Genomic DNA, 12,355 nt, shown 5'->3' on the forward strand with positions numbered 1-12,355 from the left:
ACCAGCGCGAAAGTCGGGTGAGCTAGAAGGGCCAGCAGCTCAATTGTTGACGATGAGTCCATCGCCACGCGGCTAGTGTTGTTTTTTGTCAAGACTGTGGAATATCAAGCAACGGTGACCGGGAACTACGCAGCATATTCTGGGCTGTGCATTTGGAAGGTCGAAATGGCCAAGTGACGCAATAGAAGGAGAGGAGTGTCGGTCGGGTTGGGCGGCAGGACAAAACGGAACGTCAAGGCTGGACCAGGGTTGTCAGCGCAAACAAGAAGGAGAAGAAAAGAAAATACGAAGAAGAGAATAAAGCGCTGTTGCAAGATCTGCCGGTCGGCGATCAACGAGGTTATCCAGAGATGCAGGTATGAAAATGAGGGATCAAAGGAGAGAATGGCGCCCGACTACAGCGCCAGTTGACGAAGCTAGAGTCCCACGGGTCAGGAACGGGTCGCGTCGCTAAGGTGGTCGGGAGCTGCGGGTGTGGTAGGAACAGGCGCTGAGGTGCAGACAGGCCTCCACTGTCATGCGATGGGACGGGGCCACAGCCAGTGGCAATACCGTCCGAAGGGCACTTGAAGGGAGGTGACAAGGGGGGGGGGCGTCGCCTGTAACATCCCGCTGTCGCATTCCCCCCCCCCAACAGCCTGGTCTCTATTCCGTCAACGCCTCCACCATGGCGGGGACTAACGATTAAAGGTGCGGGAAGCCAAATGCGAAGGACTCTAACGGTGCATGCCAGCACAACGCCCGCGGTAGGTAGGTAGGTAGGTGAGTACGGTGATCCGGAGCCCTCCTAATAGCCGCAGCCGACTTGCCTACCTTACCTACCTTACCTTAGGTAGGTACGGTACCTAGGTACCTAGGTAGATGGTTTTCCGGCTCAACCCTGGATAGCATCCTCTGTTGTCTGCTGAGGTCTATGCGCAGAGATACCTGGTCGGCGTCGTCAGTGTCGCCTCCCCAGCGGCCTCCCAACAGGCCTGCGCCTCAATTCGCCTTCGACGTCGCCTGGGGGCCTGGAATTTTCCAGGAGCTTTATCCCAGATGGGACAAATCTATGATCTGCCCTGTGATATGCACCTGGGCCGGGGGGCCTCCAAGTCCCGCACTAAACGATTGGCATCCTCCCTGGGCCAGTCACATTCGCCTCCCGTCGGCCCATGTGCGTCACCGCTTGGTCGGGATGCAAAAGCTCGAAAGCTTAGCTCCGTTTGCCTGACCATTCTTGGCCCAGTTCCCGACAATTTGGATCTTGAACTTCACCTGGCCAAGAACAAAACCAACTCGACACCCTCTCCTCCGTTTCACCAGTGCAGTTCTGCCCAACCTAAGACGTCTCTTCACACATCCTCCGCTCCCTCTTTGCGAATCGTCCGCGCCTTTGTGCCGCATTGTCCCGTCTCGCCTCGTGGCTGGATGTCGGCCCCCTCCTCGCGATGCGCCTCTTCCTCCTACCCATCACCAAGAGTCGCACTCTGCTCTACTGCCAGCGACTCCATGTCACGACGACCGACAAGCCGAATCTCGTCGACAAATTGACAGTGCGCGCCGCCAAGCTATGGGCAGGCTGGGAGAAAAAGGACTCGGGCTGGCAGCGAAAGGTCGTCGACTACGGGAATATGGCCCTCAAGAGGATACCTTACGAAGAATGGGGCTTGAAATCAGTGCCTTCCCTGACTACCCGGAAGAAGGACAAGGAGCTGGATGGGAAGAAGAATATTGAGCTGATCTATCCGCAGTCTGTCATTCCCAAGGACAGGGTCGAGAGCATTCTATCCTCGCTTGCTACAGAGCGCGACAGCCTGCACAGGAAACGACTGATCTGGTGTATCATTGGCATGCCCATCAGCGCGCCTTTTGCACTGGTACCGGTGTACGTGCTACTCGTTTGCCCAATGTTCAATTCATTCATGGATAAGTTGTGTCGCTGACCATGCGCCCGCTCAACAGAATTCCCAACCTGCCCTTCTTCTATCTGGTGTATCGCGCCTGGTCACACTGGCGCGCCCTCGCCGGCAGCAATCATCTCAGATTCCTCGTCAAGAACAAACTCCTAGATCTGTCACCGTCCAAAAAGCTGGATCAAGTATACACCCCATTGCTCCCAGCTGCGCCAATCAAGCCATCTAAACCAGCCAGCGGCAACCAAGTCGGCGAACCCAACGAGGTGGCCGACGAGAAGGTCATCCTCTCGCAAAAGGACGGCAAGAAGATAGTTGATGTTCTAGATCTCCCCGAGCTCGAGGTTGAGATGGAGAGGGCCATCTGGCAGATCGAACGAGCCAAAGAGGCAGAACAAGAGGCGCAAAAACAAAACGCCCCAGACCAGACGCCAACCCAGCACGAAAACTCCAAAGCAACCCAGACGAAAAAAGAGAAGAAGAAGTAAGCAAAGGCAGGTGCGCTGCTTTTCGACAGCATGCAGTGACCGCTGCTTGCGTCGAGTGTTTCGATAGATGGTGTGAGTACACAAGTGTACAGAGACGATATAGAAGGATGATGGCGAAGCATGCGTTGGAGATTCCGAGGTCGAATCCACTCTCCTCTCCCCCTTTCACATACACGATTGCGCCGCGTCGTCCGCCGTGCCACTATGTGGCATTTCCTTCCGTCACAGACCCTCGTGCACGGCTATGCGCTCGCCGCCTGAGTGCTCGACTTTCCAAGAGACCACACCCCGCCTGGTGAACTTGCCGATGACAGAAGCGCAAAAATCGGGAGGCAACCGCCGAGGCATGTGAGGCCGAACATGAGCAACGCCCTTCGTGCCGTGTCGCGTAGGAGCCGCGACCGCATCACCGTTAGGCCGCCCGCCCACGCCTTGGTCTCACCGCCGTCGTCGTCATAGTCGTATTCGCCAGCGTCGCTGTAAAACGCGTCCACGTCGTCGTTGTCTTCGTCCCAGTGCGCCGGGTATTTTCGTAACGGCGCTTTGACTACTGTTCCTCCGCGCCCGTATTCGACCCGCGGCCGCGATTTCTCTCTGCGGGACCCAGCACCGTCCTGGGTCGACTTCCACGCCAATGCAGCCTTTGACCGCAGTAAGCGCTCCGTAGGGCTGAGATCGCCGCGCATCTGGCTCGAGCGTCGCTTTCCTGGTGTTGACGGCGCATGCGCCGGCACTGTATATGGTTGCTTCGGGTTCAAGGGTGAAGAGATGAGGGGGATGTATTCCCGACTTGCGTGTGGCGACATGATGAACAGGATCTCTCAGATGAGCGTGGTAATAAGAACGAATGAAGAACACTCCAACTCATCAGATTTGCCCGTGCTACAGGGAACGACAGGTGAAGAAAGTCCAATACGAAAACTTCCTTGGTCCCTTTCGGCGAGTGGCCTTCCCCAACGAATTCGGCAGGCTTGTTGATAAGTTTCGTCCCAGCCTGGGGGCACAGCACGTCGATCGCGCGGGGGGGGGGCCCAGCCAAGCTTTTGGGGATGTCGTGCGCGTCGATGGGTGTGGGCGAGTTTTCATGTCTCACCCGCGATGCCTGCGTTCGACCGTGTTGGAATGCGGTGGTCTATATCCCTTCGAGGCTTGTCGGCGCTGAGTCCCTCAATCCATGGGACACTAAGGACAATAGACCACGGCTTGTCCCCGATTCGCGATCGGATGGATGGATGGGGTGGCGCTACCCTGCATTCCGACAAATCCCTCCCTCACATCCTTCAAGCCGCGGATTGGCGAAGCTAGTTGGTCGGCGGCCATTGGAGATTCGGATACTGTTTACCTGATCTCACCTGTGAAAAAGGGTTTTTGGAGGGGGTCGGGACCTTGAGCTTCGCCTGGCACGATACGGGAGCGAGCATCGGGTTGTTACCACCACCCCTGTACTAGAGTACTTGTAAAGGTCGCGCGCCGGGGTCCCCAGGTTTGGATTCTTTGGGCACCCTCGTCCGATCGACATGTGAATGCGACTCGTCCCTCTCTGACGTTCAAACTGGGGAAAATCAAGACGCCACACCATTCATTGCCAACCAGGATTTGTTTGTTGTTGTGTCGCCCCCTCTCCCACAGTGACTTGGTGCAGTACGCTTCTCTACGGACAGCATCCGGCGGCGGCGGCGGCGGCGCCCGCCGTTCTCAGCGATTGCTTGCAACAGCCCGGTTTGGTACCGTGAAGAGCTAAAATGCGGGTTCCCTTATCAGTTCACTTGGATGCGACCCGCTGGATTCGGCGAAAGCATGCGACTCTATCTCTACTGCTTACTCGCTGCACCACCCAAAGTACGGCACTCAACGGTGGCAATGCCGCCGGTTGCCGAGGACCAGAATGTAGACTGAAAAGAGTCCAGCCCCATGGAGACCACAGCCCGTCGGCATCACCTACTCACATCGTCCAATAAACATGTGCATCGGGAAGGCGTGCTTTTCGCGCGCATGTTACGAAGAATAATCAACTTTTAGGTATCCCTCGCTGACAGGGGCATGGGGGTATGGTCTCGCGTTTTCCCACCTACTCCGGCAGGGAAATAAAAAAAGAAAAGAAAAGAAAAAGCTCCGTGATCCTGCTTTCGGTCCGCCCCTTTTGTCATGCCAGATCGTAGCTTCAGTTGGCTTCCGTGAATCTTTCTCCAAACGCATGTGCTGTCTGCTTTTCGAGTAATAAACTCAAACCACCATGGCGGGGAATGTGCCCAGCTTCCTTACATTACGCGCCTCCTACACGCCCATGGAGACCGCAACGCCATCTTCAGAACACCCAATCTCCTTCCCTTCGTGAAATTAAAAATGGAAAAGCAAAGATGATGCCGACGACCATTTGGCGACGGAACCACGGTGATGTTACAGGTCATTCGTAATACTGCCGATACGCAGCTTCTTCCGTTATTTGGCAGCAGCTGGGCATAGTAGCGCTCGAGATGATCTCAAAGCACGCCTGGTCGGCCGTCCCCAGGAACGATATTATGCAGTAGCGGTTGCGGGCTCGTCAACGACAGGTTCAGCCGGTGCCGCCTCTGCAACAGGCTCGGACTTGGCGACAACGGCTACGGCAGCGGCCGCGGCTGCGGCTGCTGCAGCCTCTTCGGCGTCGGCCAAATCGGCGGCAGCAGCAACGTCAGCAGCGGCAGAGTCGTCCACATCGGCGGAATCAGTTTGCATGACTGGCTCATCGTCGGGGATATCAAATCTGGCTTCTGGCTCGTCGGCCTGCTCCACAGGCTCCGAGAGGCGTGGCTTCTTGTGGACGAGTTCGTCGTCAGGGCTGGCGTCAACGATGCCGGTCTTGATGTTGGCAAGCTCCTGTTCCAGCACGTCTAGACGGTGTTTGAGACTGTTTTCTCGGCGATGACTTTCTTCCAGCTGGCCACGCAGCTGTGTCTCTGCCTGACCGCTGATTTCCTGACCACGTCTAGCAGTCGCCTCGTCCTGTTCAAGCTGACCCAGTCGTCCGCGGAAAAGCTCGTTGATGAGCTCTAGCTCGCGTACTCTGGGGCTGAGCGCTGAATTGGCAGCAATCAATTGCTCGTGCGTCTGAGGGGCATCGATAGGGCGGTCTCCATTAAGGGGCGATCCAGTGCGATTGGGCGGCGTGCCGGACATGTTGAAGGCAGAGAGCGCGGTCGACTGCAGCTGCGCCTCGTCGAAGCCATGGAATACGGGGCATGGCGGGCCGGGTTGTACAGCGGCGTATCGCCGCCCGAACCGGGGGAAGGGCCCTCCCCCGTCCTGTGCCTCCGGCCGGGGCCCCGCCAGGTTATGCCCCCCGTCTGTGAAATCCTGTCCAAACCCTTGTGATTCCCCCCCAAGTAGGCATGATGTTGCCCCTGCTGCTGGGCTTGTTGCTGCCGCTACGCGAATGATGTCAGCTGTGATGTTAGCGGGTCAAAGGGAGGGGCCTTGGCTAGATGGGGTCTGAGCACTGTACATCCCTTCTTTTTTGTCGCAAGATCAGGGCGCATTGTCTTGACTCGGTTGCGACTCTTGATGACATCGGTCTTCAGGGAAATGGGCCGCGCGCGTCCATGCAGCTTCAGGAAGAGACCGCAGGCGTTGCACAGAACCTTGCCCTCATCGTCGCGACGCCACAAGGGTGTGGTGGAGGTTTCGCAGTTGAAGCATACAGGCTTTGTCGACTCACGGTCGTGGTTAGCAGGTGTTGCCATCATTTCGGCGATTCAAATGATGTGAGGAGGACAAGAGCGTTCGCGACAGTGGACACAGTCGGTACTGATGGTCGTGATCTTGGGCCGGGAGCGCAACCAGATAAGGAGAGAAAATCTTATCTTCAGAATCATGATTTGGGATGGGGCCAGGCGATAGATTAGTGTGGGGTGTCCTCGACTTCGAGGCGCCTTCCCAAAAGGAGCACTAGTGCCTGATAAGGGTGGACCAAGCATGGTACGTACACGCAATGAGTACAACAGAAGGGATTAGGTCATCCTTTGGGTTAGGGAAAGTTGGGGGTGCATTTGTGTCAGGAGGAAAGGAGGAAAGGAGGAAAGGAGGAAAGAAGCAAAGGAGGGGGGAAATCGTCCAGTACGAATGCCAATGTGATATTGGGAGTACAAGAAGGAGAAGAGGCGAGCTCACCAGGCCGGCATCATTCTTGGCTCGAACAGCAGGGGACTGAATGGGATGTGAAGCAGGGGCAGCGTGAGAGAAGCCCCGATCCAATTGCTGATGTGGCAGCGGCTGTTGCTGTTGCTGTTGATGTTGCTGCTGCTGCTGCTGCTGCTGTTGTTGTTGTTGGGCTTGCTGTTGATCCTGCTGATGTTGCACTTGCTGTTGAGGCGGTTGCTGTTGTGGTTGCGGTTGCTGCTCGTGTTGCTCATGTTGCTGCATGTTGTGTGGCGGTTGAGTGAGGTGCTCAGCGCTGAGGTGGATGATCAGCCTCAAGAAGGGGAAGGGAGTGAGCGTCAAAGTACAAAGGTTGGTGGCAGGCATGCAATAATAAAGAAGAAAAAAGCTGCCATCTCAATGCGACAGACACACATACCTGGCTTGGGGTGAACCATCCAGCGCTGCAACACCGTCGGCGGTGGCGAGGGCGGAAATACTCGACAGATGGGCGAGGGAGGCCAGTGAAGAGGTCGAATCTGGGCGCGACAAGGGCTCAGGCTCCGGGCCGCCGAGAGGCGGGTACATGCTGATCTCGTCGTCCATGATGGGAGACGGAGACGCGATGGGGGACGGGCCGTGGAGCTGGATGAGCTTTATCGGGAGAGGCGTTCAATCTGATTGCAGTGATTGCGACACGATAAGGAGAAACGTTGATGGTACTCGACGTGGCGGCCGGCAGAGAGCGTCGCGTCCTACAGACAGGAAAGAAACATGTGAGAAGACGAGAGCCTGGGAATGAGCGAGGTTTCGCGATGTTGTTGGGCGCGATGGCGTTGCTGAAAAGGTCGCGTCAAGGTTGGATATGGGAGTGAAGAGTTTGGCTGAACTTGTAGCGACGCGACCGACCGATGATGAGTTTGGGTCTAGGTCCCGGTTCCCTTTCGCGACTTGGGCAACTACGACACTGTGGGACTCGGAGGGGAGGTTTGGGTAAGAAAGGAGTACCTCAGCATGAACACCAGACGCGCAAAGCGTGCAAGCCAATAGACGGCTGATCATTGGCTTATGGGCTTTCAGCATGCCCATCCTGACGATAAGATAACAAATATTCAGCCTCCGGATGCCCCACGCTCGGTGTGCCTGCTTGTGCTTCTCACCGAGAAAAAAAGTTGGCCCGCGTCGCTTGCTGGGACTTCTGCTACATCCAACCCAGAACTTCTGCTGCGTATCCGCCTTCTACGAAAACCGCCGTACGAATCACGACAGGCGGATCACGTCAGTGCCACAAGCCAAGGAACGCGCATCGATTCCTTCTACGACTACTAAAATGCCGTCACACGAAAAGGACAAGCCGTGGGACACAGAAGACATCGACAAGTGGAAGGTCGAGACCTTCAAACCCACAGACAATGTCGGCGGCTCCTTCGTCGAAGAGTCCAGCTTCTCCGTCCTCTTCCCCAAATACCGCGAAGTATACCTGAAGGAAGCATGGCCACTCGTCACCAAGTCCCTAGAGAAGTATGGCATCGCCTGCAGTCTCGACTTGATTGAGGGCTCCATGACTGTGAAGACCAGTACGTACAAACGAAATCTCCAGACCCCGCGAGACCTGGCAGCTACACCTTCCCGTGTGTAAAGTCCCCTCGCTGACGTGTCCCTTTTGCCAGCGCGAAAGACATATGACCCCGCTGCCGTGCTCAACGCCCGCGATCTCATCAAGCTCCTCGCCCGAAGCGTTCCTGCGCCGCAGGCCGTCAAGATTCTCGAGGACGGAGTAGCATGCGACATCATCAAGATCCGAAACCTGGTCGGCAACAAGGACAGGTTCGTCAAGCGCCGGCAGAGGCTTCTCGGACCCAACGGCTCGACGCTGAAGGCGCTGGAGCTGCTCACCGAGACGTACATCCTCGTGCACGGCAACACCGTGTCGGCCATGGGGCCGTACAAGGGCCTCAAGGAGGTACGGCGCATCGCCATCCAGACCATGGACAACATCCACCCCATCTACGCCATTAAGCAGGTATGTTTATGGTTGTTCCTTGTCCTCGCCCTAAATGCAGAGATCAAGTGAAAGCGTGCACGTGCTGACGCCGCCCACAGCTCATGATCAAGCGTGAGCTCGCGAAGGACCCGGAACTCGCCAACGAGAGCTGGGACAGGTTCCTGCCCGACTTTGGCAAGAAGACGCTCAGCCACCGCCGCGTGCCGCACAAGGTGTCGGACAAGAGCAAGAAGGTGTACACGCCCTTCCCGCCGGCGCCGGAGAAGAGCAAGGTCGACAAGCAGATTGAGAGCGGCGAGTACTTCCTCGGCAAGGAGGCCAAGGCGCGGGCGGTGGCGCAGGAGCGCGTCGAGTCACAGAAGCAGAAGAAGGAGGAGAAGCTGCAGAAGCGGGAGCGCGAGTACGTGGCGCCCGAAGAGGGGGAGAAGAAGAAGAAGCGCAAGAAGACCGAGGCGTAAGGTGGGGGCCAGCGTGGGGAGGCGAACAGGAAACGCGCGAACAGATGAAACGGTTGGAGATACCCTGATCATGGGACTTACCTTGAGTGGTGGGCTAGCGACCTCGATATGATGGGAGGTGAAGACGTAGGAGAGGCCCGGAGGAGCCACGCGTCACGGAGCCCCGAGGAGGAGAGGGGTTGTGTGTAGGCGGACAGTTTGAGAACAAAAGGACTCGGGGACAGCTGGGCACAAGGAGTTCGGTGTATATGAACAATGATTAAGGTCTTTCTTCTCAACTCGAAATGTACGGTAACTACCGGCTACAGCTTGGCAGAGGGTTCGTCGTCAAAATCAATGACCAGCTTTCCAAACTGCTTTCCCTCGTCCATGTCTTTGAACAGGCTCTCGATGCCCTCGATGTTGGTCAGCCCCTTGACGACGCGGCTCACGACTGGGGTCACCTTCTTCTCGCCCACAAATGCAATCATGTCCCTGAACTCCAGGCGCGAGCCCATCGTCGACCCCTTGAGGTCAATGTTCTTCAGGACGGCCTGCATATTCCACTCCATCTTGGGGGCAACCGTCATGCCGTACTGGCTGATGACGCCGCCGGCCTTTAACAGCCGCACGGACCGGGCGACGATGTCTCCGCCGGCACCGTCGATGACAGCATCCAGATAGGGGCGGTCGGCGGGGAGTTGTGTGGCGAGAGTCTTTTCCCAGCGGCCGTCCGTCTTGTAGTTGACGCCGCCGGCGGCGCCCAGCTTCTTTGCCCGCTCAATCTTGGTATTGTCGCCCGACGTGACGTAGACGTTGCACCCGTGCGCGACGGCGAACTGCAGTACCGACAGGGCCACGCCGCCGCCGATGCCGGTGACGAGGATGTTGCGGCCGGGGAGGGCGTTGCCAGACTTTGTCACGAAGGCGCGCCAGGCGGTTAGGCCGACGACGGGCAGCGCGGCACCCTCGGCCGGCGAGAGGTGTGATGGAGCAGGCTCGACCTCGTCGGCGGCGACGACGATGTAGTCCTGCGCCATGCCGGCCGGAGTCACAACTGAGCCACCATTGACAGCGAAGCGAGAAGGGTCTTCTGGTCCGTCGGGATTGGCAGCCCAGCCACGACAGGGGGTCAGTATGACAGGCTTGTGCAGGAGAGTGGTAGGGGCGCCGGGCCCAGCAGCGACGACGGTACCGTACCCATCGGCGAGGAGGGGATGCTCAAAGGAGATACCGGGGTAGAGATGACGGCGGATGAAGAGATCACGGTGGTTGAGGGCGGCGGCAGAGAGCTTAACGAGGAGCTCGTTGGGGCCAGGTGTCGGTTTGGCAATCTGGTTGACTTGAAGGCTAATGGAGCAGCCGGTCAGATGAGCTACCAAGACTCGTGGGAGAGAATGAAATCTTACGGATAATAGACCTTCCCAGGCTTGCCGTCTATTTTCTTGACAGTAAGTGAGTGCGGCATGATGTTGAGAGTGGCGATGTCAGGGGCCTTCAGGTAGATATCACAGTGCTTGCGCAGGAGCGTCTCGGAGCCAATGATCTAAGACGATTATTTTGAAACGGCAAAAGTAATGTGAGGTGGGCAATTCTGTTTCTGAGATGAGGACCACAAAGGCTGCAATCATACGTCGATCGATGTTGATGATACAAGTCTGGAGGCGCAACATGTGAGTGATGGCCGACAGTAGACACCTCACCCCGCGGATGTGTGGGGAAGAACCTCGGCAACACGCATGCGGGGGCCAGGGGGTGCTTCATGTCCCACCGGGAGCCGGAGGCCCTCCTTAACGGACCGGCCGGGCCGTTGCACGTCCGATCAGCCGTTGTGCTGTGTTCCTGTTGTTGTGGTGTGTCGATTGGCGATGTGGAAGAGTATCTTGTGTCCTCTAAGGTAGGTAGGTAGGCAGGCAGGTGGGTAGGTGGGTAGGTGGGTAAGGTAGCTAAGGTAGGTAGCTAAGGTAGGTACCTCAGGTGCGTACCTCAGGTGCGTAAAGTACCTACCTTACCTTTCAAGGCACGCACCTAGGTAGGCACGCACCTAGGTAGGCACGCACCTAGATACCAGGTAGAGAGGTTTTGTGCAGTTGGGCCAACAAGTTGCAGACTGACCCTTGCCTTCACTGCATCATCCCAAAGTTAAAATACACAAAAGTCTATAAGGACCTTGCCGATGGCACGTCTCCAGAGGCAAGCCGTCAGCACCTTATCGCCTCAAACTCGAAAGGCGGCTGACAGATTGCGTGTTGCAAGGAATCTTTCGGTCAAGCAGGGACATCGCCCCCTCTCCACGTCTCCCCACGTCAAGTTCAAATGCCGAGACATTGCTGAATTGTCAGCTCGCCGACAATGGTCCCCGACGGCGATCTGCTAGACAGGCTTCGGGGGGTTGATCTGCAGCTAGACCATCCGGCTCGTTGTCCCTACCTAGTATCAGGTCGCCGACAAAGCCTTCCCCACAGCATTTGAGTGCTCGAGAGCCATCTCTATGAAGCAAAAACCAACCTCGTTTCCACGTCTTTGTCATGTCTTCGACCCCCAAGGGTTCAGGCAGCCGACGCCTCGAAGCGGGAACCAAACGCCGCGATGCCCACTCCAGCGCTAGCGCCTATGTCGCAATGGAAATAAAGCAATCCGCCCGCCCTCATCCGTCCCCCAGCTTTTTTGTATTGTATCCCTATAGCTGCACGCAGGTTCATCGCGGACACACTGCCGAGTCACGCTCCAGCCATCCTCCTCAAGACACGCGTCAACCCGACCATGGCAACTACAGCCCTCTCCGGGGTGGCCTTTGGTGCCGGCCTCGCTGCCGCCGGTGTCTACCACCCAGCCGTCATCACGAGCCAGCTCAAGTTTGAGAACTGGCATATGATCCAGGCCTTCCTCGCCGCCGCGGCCTCCAGCGGGTAAGGTGACCTTGCTTGGCTCTGCCCCACGCCCGAGCCAGAAGAACTACAAAAAAGAGAAAGAGATAGACATATCTGACACGCACCAGTATTGCTGTCCTGCTCCTCGACCGCCTGGGCTACTATCACTCCAAGCCACGCTCCGCCTCGCGGCTGGGGCTCTTCGGCCCTTACGACGGCAACATTCTTGGCGGCGCCCTCCAGGGTCTCGGCATGGCCCTCGCCGGCGCCTGCCCCGGCACCGTCATTCCCCAGGCCGCTGTTGGTGTCCCCCTCAGGCCTCTACGCCCTCTTCGGCACCCTCATCGGTGGCATCGCCTGGTCCGGCTTCATCTCCTCCCTCGCCGCCCGCGCCGCGTCTCGCGCCCCCGCTGAGAACCCCAAACTCACCGTCCAGGAACGCCTCGGTATCTCATCGACCGCCATCTTCACCATCTTCGAGGCCGTTTGCGCCGTCGCACTCTACGGCGCCGGCACTGCTCACGCCCAGCCGCTACGCAGCCATCAA

General features: G+C 57.5%; 6 protein-coding genes across 6 annotated transcripts; 3 read left to right on the forward strand and 3 right to left on the reverse strand.

Moving 5' to 3' along the window:
• Nucleotides 1–1,430: 1,430 nt before the first annotated feature.
• VDBG_04366 (conserved hypothetical protein) lies at nucleotides 1,431–2,383 on the forward strand (the record flags this gene model as incomplete). The annotated part of the gene is made up of 2 exons (XM_003004714.1): nucleotides 1,431–1,867; nucleotides 1,945–2,383. The coding sequence occupies 2 exons, from the start codon at nucleotides 1,431–1,433 to the stop codon at nucleotides 2,381–2,383; spliced, it is 876 nt and encodes a 291-aa protein (XP_003004760.1).
• Nucleotides 2,384–2,625: 242 nt separating this feature from the next.
• Nucleotides 2,626–3,189, reverse strand: VDBG_04367 (predicted protein; the record flags this gene model as incomplete). Its single annotated transcript, XM_003004715.1, has 1 exon — nucleotides 2,626–3,189. The coding sequence occupies one exon, from the start codon at nucleotides 3,187–3,189 to the stop codon at nucleotides 2,626–2,628; it is 564 nt and encodes a 187-aa protein (XP_003004761.1).
• A 1,711-nt stretch (nucleotides 3,190–4,900) lies between these two features.
• On the reverse strand, nucleotides 4,901–7,102 carry VDBG_04368 (GATA type zinc finger protein Asd4; the record flags this gene model as incomplete). Its single annotated transcript, XM_003004716.1, has 3 exons — nucleotides 4,901–5,716; nucleotides 6,530–6,830; nucleotides 6,936–7,102. The coding sequence occupies 3 exons, from the start codon at nucleotides 7,100–7,102 to the stop codon at nucleotides 4,901–4,903; spliced, it is 1,284 nt and encodes a 427-aa protein (XP_003004762.1).
• Nucleotides 7,103–7,826: 724 nt separating this feature from the next.
• VDBG_04369 (90S preribosome/SSU processome component KRR1) lies at nucleotides 7,827–8,959 on the forward strand (the record flags this gene model as incomplete). Its single annotated transcript, XM_003004717.1, has 3 exons — nucleotides 7,827–8,073; nucleotides 8,167–8,519; nucleotides 8,600–8,959. The coding sequence occupies 3 exons, from the start codon at nucleotides 7,827–7,829 to the stop codon at nucleotides 8,957–8,959; spliced, it is 960 nt and encodes a 319-aa protein (XP_003004763.1).
• A 302-nt stretch (nucleotides 8,960–9,261) lies between these two features.
• VDBG_04370 (oxidoreductase) lies at nucleotides 9,262–10,406 on the reverse strand (the record flags this gene model as incomplete). The annotated part of the gene is made up of 2 exons (XM_003004718.1): nucleotides 9,262–10,288; nucleotides 10,348–10,406. The coding sequence occupies 2 exons, from the start codon at nucleotides 10,404–10,406 to the stop codon at nucleotides 9,262–9,264; spliced, it is 1,086 nt and encodes a 361-aa protein (XP_003004764.1).
• Nucleotides 10,407–11,701: 1,295 nt separating this feature from the next.
• Nucleotides 11,702–12,222, forward strand: VDBG_04371 (predicted protein; the record flags this gene model as incomplete). The annotated part of the gene is made up of 2 exons (XM_003004719.1): nucleotides 11,702–11,847; nucleotides 11,937–12,222. 2 exons carry the CDS (start codon nucleotides 11,702–11,704, stop codon nucleotides 12,220–12,222), a joined length of 432 nt encoding a protein of 143 aa, XP_003004765.1.
• Between the last annotated feature and the right edge of the window lie 133 nt (nucleotides 12,223–12,355).

Source organism: Verticillium alfalfae, genomic scaffold, assembly GCF_000150825.1.
Source record: "Verticillium alfalfae VaMs.102 supercont1.5 genomic scaffold, whole genome shotgun sequence".
NCBI classification, from domain to species: Eukaryota; Fungi; Ascomycota; class Sordariomycetes; order Glomerellales; family Plectosphaerellaceae; genus Verticillium; species Verticillium alfalfae.